The 16,286-nt window shown below is 41.2% G+C and overlaps 1 protein-coding gene across 7 annotated transcripts in view; it reads right to left on the bottom strand.

Moving 5' to 3' along the window:
• Positions 1 to 422: 422 nt before the first annotated feature.
• The window catches only part of LOC135499323 (triple functional domain protein-like), a 145,868-nt gene continuing 130,004 nt past the window's right edge, over positions 423 to 16,286 (bottom strand). For 5 of the 7 annotated variants that reach the window (XM_064790067.1, XM_064790061.1, XM_064790066.1 and 2 more), the window contains 5 exons: positions 9,450 to 9,735; positions 8,935 to 9,249; positions 8,531 to 8,710; positions 8,171 to 8,306; positions 423 to 5,236 (listed from right to left, as the gene is read on the bottom strand). In XM_064790067.1, coding sequence (XP_064646137.1) covers positions 5,183 to 5,236; positions 8,171 to 8,306; positions 8,531 to 8,710; positions 8,935 to 9,249; positions 9,450 to 9,735 — 971 coding nt within the window. In that variant the 3' untranslated portion in view covers positions 423 to 5,182. Of the gene's footprint in view, positions 5,237 to 6,535; positions 6,558 to 7,495; positions 7,537 to 8,170; positions 8,307 to 8,530; positions 8,711 to 8,934; positions 9,250 to 9,449; positions 9,736 to 16,286 lie in introns of all 7 variants that reach the window. The other 2 variants (XM_064790065.1, XM_064790064.1) reach the window with 2 other exon arrangements.

The following is a 16,286-nucleotide window of genomic DNA, read 5'->3' as shown; positions in this document are numbered from 1 at the left end:
ATTCGTCGATCAAATGCATTTACATGACGCAAACTTCGCCGTTTGTACCTCTTCGTTTGGTTCGCGAAACCTGCCTAATGTCTTTCCGTGACCACAGCTACCTTTCCTGGTACAGACATTAGAGTGATGCCAGGGCCAAGGCAGCATGGCAGTTTTTTCTTGGCTCGGTTGTGGACATCATACCAAGCTACACGTCCTTCACTATGTAGTTATGTACTAAGGAGCACACCTTGGCTACTCAAGGGTCTGGGTGCCCTACATCAGGCAATTGACATCATGCTGTCAGTGTCTTGACAGTCTTTTTATATGTCTTGAAGTGAGTTCCTACATCGAAGAACTTGTCATTGCAGTTCGTGAGCAATGAGGAAGCTCACTGATATCCGACAAATGGGAATGAAATTGAAGGAAACGCTGACAAAAGATTCTTGTAAAATTGTTTTTATTTCAACATAGCCATTAAAATGCTACATATTGCACACAGTTTGCAACTTATTATTATTATCAGAAGATTTACTCATTTATAAATGATAGCAAAGATTTATAACCAGAAATATCCCATCTTGAACTGAAGACCATCATCAAGTTAAATTTAGATTTCTTTAAACTTTTTCAAACAAAGAAAGATTGCTAGACCTCTTTCTTCATCAAATGATATTTCATGGCAAGCTTGACAGAATCTCTGTAATTCTGCAATTATTTGCTTCAAAAAGTTGGTTGAGCGGATTGAAAAGTCATGAATTTGAACTTGATCATTTCTGGTTATGAATTTTTGATGCAAGTCATGATCAGTTACTGTTTGGCTACCTTACACCCCTCTATACAGAAAGGACATGCTCCAAAAGTGAGTATTTCATATTGAGTGGTCAGGTCTATATCTACAATGGAGGGGTGTGAGGTATGAATCACTACGAATATTATTAACAAAGTGTACATCTTGAAGAAGCAGTGACATACTTTGAAACTGACAATAGGAAAATTGACAATTTTCTGTCTTTCATTTTTGTTCAATCAATCTGGCCTCTTGTCCAGCTACATAGTTTGGCAAATCAAAACAAAAATATTTCTCCAATTACATAACCGCCAAGTGAAATCGCTTGGGTTGGTCTAAAATATTCATCCAATACTCGAATCTGAGCCGCGTCTTTTACATCAGTACAAACATAACTATTTTAGTAAGTTGAAAAAGAAAATATGTCAAGTTTTTAAACACCCAATAGACAATTCTCAGATCAATCCCATTGATGTATGAAGACACAAACTGTGCGGACCGATCTGCACATACACTGGTGATGCTTAAAGGCCAGTATCACTTGGGACTGTGATAGAATGTGGTAGAATGCATCCACTTCTCCTTTGAGGACTTTGAAGAAATTGCACGGTCAGCAGAAGTTTAGTTTTTTGCATCTGGTTCGGCATGCGTATGATTAAGAACATGCACCAATGAGCTCATTCATGCACATACGAAACCAGATACCAGATCTGAAAATTTGGTACCGACTTCTGGCGACTGTGACATCTACTCCAATTTATCAAAGGAATATTGGGAGATGAGGCCACTCGACTGCAAGTGACGCGTCATCATGGTCGAAATGATGTTACATGAACATCAAACCAACGCCTTTTATCAACACAATTTGCTTGTTGAAAATAACACCTCAGATATACACAAAGTGACAAACAAGTTTGGGCATTGCAAGTAAGTTGAGAAAGGATTCCTGAGAAACTGCTAGGTTCTGCAGCCTCAGTCACTATTGTGGCCATTACATTGGTCATAATCTGCAACTATATACTAAGCTAAACGATTCACAAGGCATCAATTACAAAGATTGACAAAGGTGGCGCCACAATATCATGACAATGATGCAATGAAAAAAATATATATCTTGGTAATTTACATATTTCCACATCAGTTTTAACTCCATGACGTATGAAACTGATTAATATAATTTGTATTCTAGCATATATATTTGCACAATCGTAGCATTTTGGCATCTTACAGTCTTCTAGAACTAAAGAGAAACTTCCTAAAAAGGAGATAAATTCGGCATCTGACCGCACAAAGAAGTCACTGTCTGTAAACAAACAATAATGTTGTGACTGAGCCATGACTTAAAAGGCAGAACAAATCAAAAAACTTTTAGTAGTTACTTGCTAACAACTTTTTACAATTTTTTAAACAGAATTTGAGTTAGTAAATCAAAATTTTAAACCACCTCGATTTTCTAGGATAAATAATGTGGCGAAAAGCATCGACCAGAGAAAGTGAGTTTATGTGTCACCTTTGTGTCAGTAATACCTTATAATGGCAATTGTGACCATAGTTACCATGGTATCCATAGCTATAATTCTAAAACTATGGTAACGCACCCAGCAACCAGTGGTCTTGACGATAGCAACCACCATGAGAAACTGGACAATAATCCAAAATTATTCACAACGCTACATTGAATATTCTTTTCTCAAAGATTGTGAAATTTACCAATTTTCATAAAATACATGAATTATTACACACGCGCTAATGCCAATGAGAATGTGCACAGCACATAGTGATGCCGATTCCCTCCAGAGGGCAGGGTGGTGCCCACAAATGAAGCGGTTCCCGCCAGGGGGCGAGAAGAGTGCCTGAAAACTCCGACATTAATAAATATACCAATACAGTGACATTTACATTGTGTGCACAGCAGATTTCTTCAACAAAAATATAGAGATTTACAGGGTGGCAAATAATACTCTCATCACTTTCATAGTTGAATAAATTCCGGTTCAAAGCTATGATTTGGAAAACTGCATGATGGTTTCAAAGATAATTCCTCTCCTCCTATCATAGCTCGAAAATATTTCCACATCCTTATTTTTTTTTAAAATGTTATTCACTCTAAAAAGTAGCAACAATATTCTTTAACACCCTGTATCTTGAAATTGTTCATTCTAGAACTTCTTAGGAAGGTAAACTTCACAACTTTACAAAGAAATCAATCATTCCCCATAGTCCATTAGATAAAACTTTTCAAAAATTTTGGCAAGAAATTGAACTTAATGAATGCCAGCCAGATTTACAATTTTAAGCCTGGCCTCTGAAAGTCATGAAGATTATCAATATTTAAACATCAAGGATCCCTGTCTCAAAGTTCTCATTGATCTCGGTCTGAAATTTCCTGAATTTTTCGGTTCTTTCTTTCCTATCCCAAAAACCTGTTGATAACATTTGTTCCTATTACACACAATAAGTCACCGTTTTGGCAAAGAGACGTCTATGTACAAATTTATGCTTCATACTTATATATATATATCTATATATATATTTATATAATCATAGTTATCATGGATGAGGGCAATGTACAAACATGAACCACTGGTGGGCGCGAACAGACTTAGGTCTTGGCGATGACAGCAGGGGTGCCACCGCAATCTTCGAAGGAAGGATTGTTTCCAAACATACAAGGGTATTTCACGGCCACAGACAGCTCAAGGGGGTTTCAAGGTCAATTACAAAGGGTGTGTTTGTCTGATCTCAGTTAGGACTTAGGGACTTTTCGATCTCGAGGCCTTCAGTGCCAACCCAATCATCGTACAATCATTTTTTAAAATAGCCACCTGTTGAGTAAGTGACAAACTAAGATACCCAGTCAAGCATAAGATCTAAATCTACAATAAACAGACGATATTTACAATACATTTGAGAGACGTATATAAAATAAATCTTTGTATGATCCAAATTGAGATTCTTCTTACCCTTCACATTTCAGTGTACATTTCTACAGTCCTACACAGGTCTACAACTTTCCCTAGTTAGAAAGAAAAAGATCCAAAATCTGTGTCAACACTGTGGTAAGATTTACACTAATTCTTACGAATCATTTGTACCTTGCACAGTAACTGACTAAAAATTGTGGGAAATATCCAAACTCAATCACACCACACTGGAGATGATTTCTCTGGTTTTGATTTCTCCAAGACCTAAATCTGCTCCGCTCCTTTGTCATATAAAATATGAGAAAAATACATGTGAACGAGGTCTCGGACACCATACTAAAGAATTCTTACACCAGGATGCGCCACTCAGAAATTAAGTCTGCAAATCCAAGCTGCTTATCTGGAAATGTTAAACTCTGCTCCGACCTCAGAACCACTGACAGGGTGACACAAAAAGAAACCGTGGTATGAATGTTTGGTTTTATTATCAATATTTTCCACGAAAATCTTCCCTAAGGCAAACCTTCTTGTTTTCGTGGTCTGAAAACTCATTCGTATTGAAATTTCGAAAAGGCAACTTGAAAATGCAGAGTTTTTCTCAAGTGAACCAGAAATCATTTCTAACATTACATGTACATCACTATGTTTCTCTCAAACCATAAAGTAAGTACCTGACACCCCCTTTTTTAGCAAAAATTGACACTTCTCGAGTCATTTAGTCATTTGAGAAGAGTCCACTTTTTCAATTACAAGGGGTGTCAGGTATAAAACAACTATGTCAGCCCACAGATAACATGCAGTAATATATTAAGTTTATATATAATTCTTTATTGTGCAAGCAAATATTTGCCGAAGCTAAATTTCACAATGACTTGAGATTTGAGAATTATATAAAAATAATTCACCTCCTTTTTGAACACCACAATTAATTCAGATTTTCATAAAGTTTCAAACGTTTGTTCCAACACCACTTTTTTGTTCGAACATTCGAGTCAATAAATCTAGCAAATAATGCACTGTAGAGGGTGTCTCGAAAATGTCACAAATTAGAATCAAATAGCTTCATCCAATCAAAAATTTACGTTGCCAATTTGAAACGACATCCGAGACACCCTGTGAATCCGTTTTGTCACCATGTTCAAGGTCACAGTATTGACCTTCCTTGTTAAATATCACTAAAGCACCATTTCGCAACGTAGAGTCACATATTTTGTCATCCATAGCACAATTTGAATGCACACACAAATGCACCTTCCAGTAATCCAGTTCTATAAAGTCACAATCGGGTCAGAGGCCATGCCAAAGTTCAAGACCTCAATCCTCAAATCCAGTGCCAGGGAAATCAATCGACAACCAAGAACAGCAACATCTTGTGACCATGGCAACAGCTCATCAACAATGCCTTGCCAACTTAGTGCAGTTAGTTCTCGATTAAAACGTCCAATCACGTTAGTTCCACTGGGTTCAAAGGTCAACGTCGTTGTTGTCGTTATCTTGACACGCATGCGAGCACACAGGCAGGGTTGATCACACATGCATCATTCTGCAAAAATGAGAAAATATTGGTGAGAAATTGAAAACAGGTTTCCTGGCAACTGAAGATGTGTGCATAGCAACCAAATGATTCCTTAAAGGAGTGGGCAGCTTTTTACTTCAATATGCTAGTTCTTCTCCTGTTTCTCAATTAAACTTTTTTTGCGACAGTACATATGGAGCTGACATTTTTCCGTTTCAACTCTAAATAGTGGTAAACATGTTATTCGTTTTTTCAGCACGCACAAGCCCTGGCATGTAAAACCTACTGTCCCACCCAGTAGGCCTACATGTAGACATTCGAATTGACGTCACCTGGCTATCATGATGCAATGTCATTTCCATTGTTGTTGTTTTGTCAGGGTACTCAACCCCTGTGCCATGACGTCAAGTATTGAAATTGAAACATGAAGCTTCAGTCCGAGGAGCCCCTCCTCTGGGTGTTGCCTGAATAGCTCCATGGACAGCCCCCCCCCCCCCCCCCCTGTAGACACCCCACAGCTTTTAGGTCAAACTCGTGACACAAACCCCATGATAACAGATTCAAGTACTGGTAAGGGGTAATGGTCAAGAAGTCAATTCTGTTTTATATGGGTTAACAAGTTCATGCGATATTCATCTGGGCTCCTTGGCAACGGAATAAACAGTTAGTTTATAGAACTTTGATAACGGTAAAGGTTGAAAGGATAAGACTTCTATCTATTTCGTTTGATTGAAAAGCATGCTCACACCGAACTAGACACAAGCGGGCTGAACAATTCTTACACATCATGCTAAGGTACTTCAGAAGGACCTTGGGTAAGAGGGTTTCATCAACGTCAGAGTCTGCGCTTGGCTACAATGAACGTAATTGAGCACTGCTACTTCAAATTGGCGTAAAAACACGGCATGCATGATGTCTTAAATAAGCCCGATCTACTGTCAAAAATCTCTTAAAAGTCCACTTTTTTACATCAGTTCCCTAACTTGGACATAACAAGAACACTTAGAGCATGCAAAAGGTCTAATAATTGCAGAGCTGAGTGCATTTTTTATTTTCCATTTTTTGAATCAAGCATTAACTTGCTAAAAATAGTCTTGTTGGAAAATTACAAGGCGTATCTACAGGATATTACGATATCCTGATATAACGAAATAATACCAGCAAGAAAGAATTCTTTAACAAAGCATGCATTTCTTTAATCTCTTCTTCAATAGATGGCGTCACTGTTCTCGTCAACGTCCAAATCGAGGCAGATGATTTCGTAAACGGAATACAACAGAAGCAAAAGGTAATGGAAGAACAACGCCAGACTGTGACGACACTCACCCAACTCCCTCACTTCCTCAAGCTAGGTGGCGTGAAAGAGAAGGCGTACAGTTATAGGGGGCGCCACGAGACAAGAACGATTTGCAATCGATGAAGAGGATTGTACATAAATGATTTTGAATTGTGTATGATTTTGATGACTTCTATGCCATTACTGAAGCAAGCCATTCAAATTGTTGTGATAGAGATAATTAACCCTTCGTCATGCAACCTACTTATTGACTAATATTTACTCTGACTCTCTAAAAAGTAAGACATCATCCCACCCAATACTCCAACACGGTTTTCAGAAGTCAGATTTTGCATCTGGTTACGCAATGACAAATATAGACCAAGTCTTTGTTGCCACTGAAATCGTTAAATGGTAATTTGTTACAAAACGTAGAAGGAAACTGGAGATTTGAGAGTTTCCCTGAAAACCATAGTTTGGCCCTTCAATTGCGTCAAGAGAAAGTCCGAGTCTGAAAGGAATTCACATTCTTTCCGGGTCACCCTATAGATATTATCCTAAAATGGTGACCATGTAGCGTAAAGAATTTCCTGCCAAATGTTAATTTGCAACTAATATTTACATTTTTCGAAAACTCCATGCAGTTAAGAAGCATTTGGCAGATTCGGACCTAGACACTTCATTACATGCAGTTGTTCCCAATTGGTTAGTTTGTTACCCATTTGTCAGTCATGGAGTATAAACTTGGCACAGGTGCAGACGCACACCAGATATCTACTAAACAGCCGCCATTTTTCATGCACTTCAGCTTCAGCTTTGATGACCTGACCTCGCCAACATCCCCCGTCATATCATATCGCAATTTGCATACCGACAGATTACAAACAGCTAGTTCAAAGAACTCAATCATTTAGTACTAGAAACGCAACTAGATATTCGAATTTTGTAATTTCCATGCGACGCTACATCACGCGTTCTACTCATAGCACAATGAAGGCCTCCACACTTACATTTGTAAAACGTTTACAGGACGTCGGGAAATTCAAGTCAACTGAGGACAAATTGGACAAAAGTTAGATGAATTCAGTAAACAGTGAAAGAATTTGGTGGTTTTCGGTATTTGTTAGGAGGTGGTGTGGGTTTATAGATCACAGGAGCACGAGTCCATGTCAAGTGTGCTTCAGACCAGTAACTAACCCAAATTAGGTAAGACAACAGCATGATTTAACTTCAACCGACACCCAAAATTCAAGTATTCTCAAATTTCATCATCAAGACTCGTCGTATCTTGACTCCCACAAGTTTCACAGACGAAGAGCATTGCAAAATATAGGTTTGAAAATTATACTAAGTTCTGCAGTTTGGCAAATGCATTATTCATGCAGTTATATATTTGCAGCTGCAACTATCAATACTCAGATATGTGATGACAATGATGATTACATGTTGATTATTTTCTCAAATATATCAAATTTACAAAATGTTCAGTCATCGATTCCAATTGAATGAGATTTTAAGGCTCTTAAGTTTAATTTTTAGTTATTCAATCAACTTACAACTTATATGAGATGGTTAGAAGCTGAAATAGACCTCGTCGGAAATGGATTTTCATAGATTTTAGGCCACTGTTTACAACAATAACTCCACAACAGGGGGCACTCTTATTTTCACTTCTTGATAGTTACCTGATGTCGTCGTCTTTCGATGAAGTCGGCCAACCTCGCCCCAGTGATATTGTGAGCCGGAGCAAGAGATGGATGCGAGTTACAAGCTCGCAGCATCCAATCTGTCTCCATACACATCATGGCATTAGGCCTTATCCTGAAAAAAAGAAATCATTTAAAACTCATCCACAATCAACCTCTGGCCTAGTTTCTCCTTCTGCTTCTGCTTTTACAAATGCGTAATAATGCAGTTTTTAGTTGATGCCAAATATGTCCCATGATTAAGCTAGTAAAATGACTACGGACTCCTCAATTCAACTGACCCCTCAACCCTCAACCCCACATCAACCTCAAGCTATCAAGGATCGCTGCATAACTCACTTTATGTCCTCTATGAGCATCATCGCAATCAAATCCTTGGCATCCTGGGAAATCCCCTCGAAGTATTCCTCGGGGAAACAGTAGTCACGGCGTACAATATTAGAACATGTCTCCTCGATGCTTTCGTCCAAGAACGGTGATACACCACTCAGAAGGACATACGTGACCACTCCGATACTCCTGAAAGACCAAAGTTTCTCTCATGAACACTGATAAGAATACATTCTACCATAAAAAGATCCTGATATTTTCACGAGAGGGGTTCAATCGCAAACTTTAGGGGCACGAAAATGCTTCATTTGAAAGTGCTCCCATTTGGTAAAATGAACCGAGAGAAATCTGAAATGGACACCAGTATACTACTTGATTGTGACCTTCTAAGAAACCAAAGCGATTCAGCTCACCAGATGTCAGTCTTGAGACTGACGGGATTCCCACTAACCAGCTCGGGGGCCGCGAACTCCGGACTCCCGATCAACGGGTGCACGTAATAATCCCCGTAAATCTGCCGTGCGTCGCCGAAATCAATCAATTTCAACTTTGGCGACATCGTCATGAGTTCGACCATCAGGTTTTCCGGTTTGATGTCCAAGTGGGCGATGCGGCAGTTGTGAAGGTACTGGATGACATCGAGGAGTTGGCGTATGAATCCGGCTGCGACTAGTTCATCAAAGACGGTCTTGCTGGCCAGGTAGTCGAAGAGACGACCATTTGGCAGTCTGGAAATCCACCAAAATTTATTCATTCAGTCAAATACACCCTTCTACCTCTTTTAACATGTTTAAGCAATCTGGATGTGGCTAGCAAGAGTAAAATGTACTATTGAGGCAGAAATAACACACGACACGATCTGTTCCATATTCAGTCTTATTTCAGTGAAACTAAAAACCAAACTGAACTATTTCTATCGTATACTCACAGTTCCTGAATAATGATAAAGTTGGTGTTCGTCTCGTAAATATCAAAGCAGTTAATGAGGTGTTGATGTTGAAGTGTCTGTGACATCATGAATTCTTGTTCGACAGCTTGGCGCTTGACTAGTTTCTTATTCTGACACTTGGCGGCGATGTCGCGACCGCAGCTGCGTTGAATGCATTTCTTGATGACGGCAAATCGGCCGCGAGAGATCTCCTCCATTTCGGCGTAGTCGTTTTGGAAGGTTTTTCTCCAGCGGGGACGCTCACTGCCATCGGAGTCTAGCACCTCTGCCACAAGAAGAGCATTATGATAAAATTAAGTTTAGGACACTTTTGCCCTTTTTGACCCTCCTGGGGGGTCCCACGGTTCGTTAAGGGGGCCAAAAACTATGCAATGTTAAAATACCCCCATAGACCTTCATTTTGATACCCATGTTGACATGTTTCGATGACATCAACTTTTTGACCCCTACTTTGGGACCATTAGGCCCTATTAAGGGTCTCATTTCTGACTTAATGTGCAACTTTACGCGGGAGAAAAATTGATTTTTGAAATCAGCACCCCCATATTACCCAAAAACGACTGTTTTCAATTTGCCCGCTAATTTGTCAAACGGAATCCTTTTTCAAGACACATTTTTGCCACTCGTCCCATGGCCTATATCTATCGATCGATGACCTCAATTTTATTACTAGGATTTTTAGATAACTAAATATAATTAGACAAATAGATATCGAGATGACACCATTATCTCAAAAATCCTAGTGATCAAATATCAAAACAAAAGTGATCATCTACATCATCTAGTCAGTCGAATGGGGAGAGCATAGGGCTAACAAGTTAAGGAATATTCTTGCGAAGCAGTCGAGTACTGGATCATATTTGTTTTACCAAGGATTTACATAATAACAAGGTAATTGAAAGACCGCATTATATAATTTGACTAATACGATGGAAGATTTCTAGATAAAGAGCATCCAGTTAATTGTATGCCTGATATCTATAGATTTTGATAGATCGGACATGCTCCTAATGACACAACCTTGTGCTCATAACGGAAGCTGCATTGCACAATAGCAATAATACAGTAAAAACATTTGACAATTGTATAGTTTTGGAATCTCACTACTTAATACTAAAATTCTAACTGACACAGCCAAATTGAAATATTCCTCATGCATTTCCAAATGAACTTTAATTTTTTTGCAGTTTTCTGAACAACACTAAATATATCCATTTTGTAATGTTCTGTCGTTTCGCATATTGATATTCCGTGTTTTATAATAAACCTTGTTGTTGTAATGGCGAACCGATTAGCTTGTCTGTTCTGTGACCTGCTCTACAGGAATGGCTCTGCATTAGTCCCTCACGACATTATATCTGGCGACGAGGATATTCGATGCTAAAGTAAGATACCAAGAACCCGTAGAAGTGGACATTTTGAAAAATGCGTGCAGTTATTACTGTGAATTTAACGGTTTAAAAAGTCTGTGACCACGCCGCGAGAAATATATGCGTAATGTACGCGCTATCGCTATGTATGTGTACGTGCAATCGTTCATGTAGAATAGAAATCTCGCCGCGCTGTATGTAGCCCGTGTGAATGCGTTTCCGCGTGTTACTGTTAGATGTCGACACTATCGTTTACTGTGCAGTATTATAATATCCCTAGTTTCTAGCAGTCTTGCTCATAATATTTAGAATATTAGTACCGTGTTGCCAAGATGCCATCACCAGTACGAGCTCCTGCTGACCCAGCTGCCGCTGTTGCGCCTCAACCGATGATATCTCTACCTAACTTTGCTTCATTTGATCCTCATACTGACCCTACCGCTATTGGCCCCAGATGGGAAAGGTGGTTGGCTAGATTTGAGAGACTCTTTGTTGGAATAGGTTTAACTGATCCCACAAGGAAGAGAGCATTGCTACTACATTACGCAGGACCTGATGTAGATGAGATATTCGACACGTTGACAGAGACAGGCGATGATGATGACTATAATACTGCTAAGGCTAAGTTAACTGCGCATTTTCTACCCAAGAAGAACGTAGCATTCGAGGTATACAACTTCAGACAGTGTACTCAAGCAAAGGATGAAACGCTTGATGCCTACCATACTCGCTTGAGAAAACTTGCCAAGACATGTGATTTCGCGAATGTAGACCGCGAGATTTGCGCTCAAATCATAACCGGCACTAATTCACATCAACTTCGCAGAAAAGCGTTGCGTGAAGACATGAATTTAACTAAAATTCTAGATACTGGCCGCGCATTTGAATTGAGTGAGCACCAAGCAACCAAGCTTGAAGAATCGCAACATCAAACCGTTAACAAGATTAGAGCCAATGACAAGAGCCAAGGCAAAGGGAGCCAAAGACAGAGCAGACCTAAGCAGAAGACACGTCGTTTCCAGTCACAATCGAAGCCGGACCAGGACAGACGTCGCGATGGTCGAGATACCAGACCCCAGCAGCAACACAACGACCAGAACTGTGGTAAGTGTGGAGGGAGACCCCACAAAGTCAGTAGTAATTGTCCCGCCAATGGTCAGGAGTGCCATCGTTGCAAGAAGATAGGACACTTCGGGAGGATGTGCCGTTCAAAGACCAACAGCGCTAACACCCTGATGACAGAGGCTGACGAAGATTCTGACTACTGTTACTTTACCCAAGCTGCCAAGTCCAACAACCCAACGCTGTGTACGATAACAATCGGAAAGAAACCAAAAATGGCCAGAGTCCCCATGATGATAGATTCGGGAGCATCTGTCAACCTAGTCGACTCCAAGACGTTCAACGTTATTCGCCGAGCCCAACCTGGTATAGACCCGTTGCTTCCAGCTGACACACAGGTATTCCCCTATGGTAGCAAGACGCCCATACTGCTGAAAGGAATGTTCCGAGCCACAGCACGTCACAAGTCCGAAACCAAATGGTCGAAGTTCTACGTGACTGAAGGAGGAGGGAATTTACTTGGTTTCAAGACCGCGTCGGATTTAGGAATCTTGAAGATCGTACATGAGGTTAAATCGAAAACGAGGCCCAATCCGTCCAGCTCCAAGACCCTTCCTGACTCGCTGAAGAAGTATGAAGAACTCTTCTCCGGTGTAGGCAAGATCAAACGTGAACCTGTGACACTTCACATTGATAAAGACGTCAAGCCGAAGCAGCAACCTCACCGTCGCATACCTTTCCATATCCGCAAAGATGTAGAGAAAGAGCTACAGCGTCTAGAGGAACTTGACATTATAGAGAAAGTCGATGGTCCGACACCGTGGATAAGTCCCATAGTTACAGTCCCCAAGAAATCAGGAGCAATTCGCATTTGTGTTGACATGCGCGAGGCAAATAAAGCGATAAAACGTGAAAGACATCTTATGCCGACTCTTGATGATCTAGTAACGGATTTGAACGGATCCACTGTGTTCAGTACCCTAGATTTGAGTAGCGCGTATCATCAACTAGAACTTGCAAAGGAATCACGTTTTATCACCACGTTCACCACCCATCTTGGTCTTAGACGCTACAAACGTCTTTTCTTTGGGATAAACGCCGCGTCGGAAATCTTTCAGAACGCAATCGCCGAAAAACTGAGTGACATACCGAACTGTCGAAATATCTCTGACGATATCATTATCCATTGCAAAGATAAAGCTGAACACGACAAGAGTTTGATAGCCGTGATGGAGAGACTGAAAGAATACGGAATTCGTCTCAACATGCCCAAGTGTCACTTCTATCAGTCAGAAGTGAAGTTCTACGGTCATATCTTCAATAGCGCTGGTGTTACCGCAGATGTGAAGAAGATCGAAGCCATAAGAGATGCGCCTGCCCCGACGGACAAGAGTGGAATACGTTCGTTACTCGGAATGGCCCAATACCTCTCGCGCTTCATTCCATGGTATGCTAGCATAACAGCGCCCCTTAGAGAGTTAACGCATGATAAGACAGAATGGCAGTGGAATGCGGAACATGAAAAAGCGCTAACAGACTTGAAGACTGCGCTCACCGGAGCAAAGGTCATGTCGTACTATGACCCGCGTAAGAAAACTGAACTCATCGTTGACGCAGGGCCCCGCGGATTAGGCTCGATTCTGATGCAAGAAGGTCGCGTTGTTTCGTACGCTAGTCGCGCGCTCACCGACGTTGAGACGAGATACTCGCAGACAGAAAGAGAAATGCTCGCAGTGGTCTGGGCAACAGAACACTTCCGCCTATACTTATACGGTTCGACTTCCCCTTTCACCGTGGTCACAGATCATAAACCGCTGATCGGAATATTCCAAAGCCAGAAGCCGATGTCGTTACGGATTGAACGATGGAGATTACGTCTAACGCCGTATAACTACAAGTTGGAATATCGACCTGGAAGGAACGAAGCCAACCCAGCCGACTTTTGCAGTCGCCATCCTGTAGTAGGCAATGAGCAGAACAGAGCAAACTTTGTCGATGATTACGTCAACTATGTCATTGACAATGCGGTTCCAAAAGCCATGCAACTCGAAGAAGTAAAATCAGAAACCTTACGAGACCATACCCTGCAGAAGCTTAAAGTAGCTATCGAAACTGTCTACTGGAGACGAGATGAAGAGTGCCTGGAGCCATTCAAACGTTTCCAAGATGAGCTGATCGTTCATAATGGTATCGTCCTCCGAGGGAGAAGACTGGTAATGCCTGACGCACTGCAGAGAAGAGCCATTGACCTTGCTCACGTTGGTCATCAGGGCATCGTCAAAACGAAGATGTTGCTGAGAGAAAAAGTATGGTTTCCGTCCATCGACGCCATGGTTGAAGAATGTGTCAAGGACTGTCTGCCTTGCCAAGCTACGTCCGGAAGAGCCAGCAAACCAGAGCCGCTACGCATGACAAAGCTGCCGAATGGTCCCTGGGAAGAAGTCTCTGTGGATTTTTACGGTCCTTTGCCAGTCCCAAGCGCTGACTACCTACTCGTGATGATGGATGACTACAGTCGTTACCCCGAGGTTGAAGTTATAGCTTCTACCGCCGCAAAGACAGTCATACCAAAGATAGACGCCATTATGTCACGCCACGGAGTTGTGTCGATTTTGAAATCCGACAACGGACCTCCGTTCACGAGCCATGATTTCAAACGTTTCGCTGAATACCTCGGTTTTCAACACCCCAGAGTGATTCCGTTATATCCCCAAGCTAACGGTGAAGCAGAACGTTTCATGAGAAACATTACGAAGACTGTGCAAGCCGCACACATCGAAGGCCGCAATTGGAAGCAGGAACTACAGACGTTTCTACGCCAGTATCGTGCGACACCACATTCAACAACAGGTGTCTCGCCATTCGAAGCCCTCTATGGTCGTAGGATGAAAACCCAGCTTCCATGTGCCGATTTCAACCCAGAGTTGAAAACTCGTTCTCAACCGTCAATGAGAGACACTGACAATGAACGCAAGCAGAAGATCAAAATGTATGCAGATCGCAGACGCAACGCTACTGAAAGCAACATTGCCGAAGGAGACACCGTTGTAGTTCGTCAGCAGAAACGTAACAAGCTAACGCCGCCATTCGATCCAGATCCATTAAAGATAACGCGTCGAGATGGTAATATGCTGACAGCCGAGCGAGATGATCGAAAGATAACTCGCAACCTAACGTTTTTCAAACGGGTGCCTGAAAGCCTGTTTGAAAACATTCAGGAAGAGGAAGTTGAGATTACGACTCAGATGCTCCGCCCACTATAGCACCTGAGACAGGAATCTCAACTTCCTCTTCCTGAATGTTTTCAAACAGGCTATCAGGCACCCGTTTGAAAACATTCAGGAAGAGGAAGTTGAGATTCCTGACTCAGATGCTCCGCCCACTATAGCACCTGAGACACCTTCTGGTATTTCTGAGCCTGAGACCTCCAACCAGAAACTGCCTGTGATGACTGAGACTACCTCACAACCACTCCGGAGATCAACTCGAACGAAGAGGCCTAACCCAAGATTCAAAGACTTTGTTCTTCGTTAAGAACACCCTGTTCTGAGTTTTATGTGTTTGAACTGTTCTATATTCATGTAGTGGACCTTCAATATTCATATAGTGCACTTTTATTTTGTTCTAAATAGGACACTTCAAGTTCGATATGGATGTGCTTTTATTCTGGTAATGAAGACATTATCCGTGTAAGGACTAAGTGAAGAGTGATTCGCTATTTGCGCCATGTTCTAATTCATAACTTCGAGAACATTCAAATTCAAGAAAAGGACAATTCTTGAGTCAGAGACAATCTTGTGTTTATTCTGCGCTTCCAGGAAAAGTGTTTAATTTGAGATTATGTTTTTATTTTGATACCAACATCCGCGTCTGGACTTATTAAGCGTAAACCTTTTCATCCAAAAGGGGGTGGATGTAATGTTCTGTCGTTTCGCATATTGATATTCCGTGTTTTATAATAAACCTTGTTGTTGTAATGGCGAACCGATTAGCTTGTCTGTTCTGTGACCTGCTCTACAGGAATGGCTCTGCATTAGTCCCTCACGACATTATACATTTGACACAAAATTCATGAAATATTTCACTTGCAGATGCCGGTCAAAGACTCGGGTTACAACCAGCAAGTCAATATACCAACCGCCAACAGATCCCACCCCATGCAAGCTGAGGCTGGATATAGTACCATCAAACGAGGTACTACTCTACCAAGACACAATGATGACGCAATGGTCAGTGTTGAGGTCCCTAAAATCCCAGCAATAGCTAATGCTGGATTACTCCAAGCAACCACGGGGACCTGTTACCTCAGAAATGGATATCAAGTTGGCGAAACCATACGAATGTATATTGACATTATCTGAATTTGAAGATAAGAGACACTGGA

Source organism: Lineus longissimus, chromosome 15, assembly GCF_910592395.1.
Source record: "Lineus longissimus chromosome 15, tnLinLong1.2, whole genome shotgun sequence".
Taxonomy (NCBI): Eukaryota; Metazoa; Nemertea; class Pilidiophora; order Heteronemertea; family Lineidae; genus Lineus; species Lineus longissimus.
Note: the sequence above shows the minus strand (reverse complement) of the source record. Positions and strands in the feature narration are given on the sequence as shown.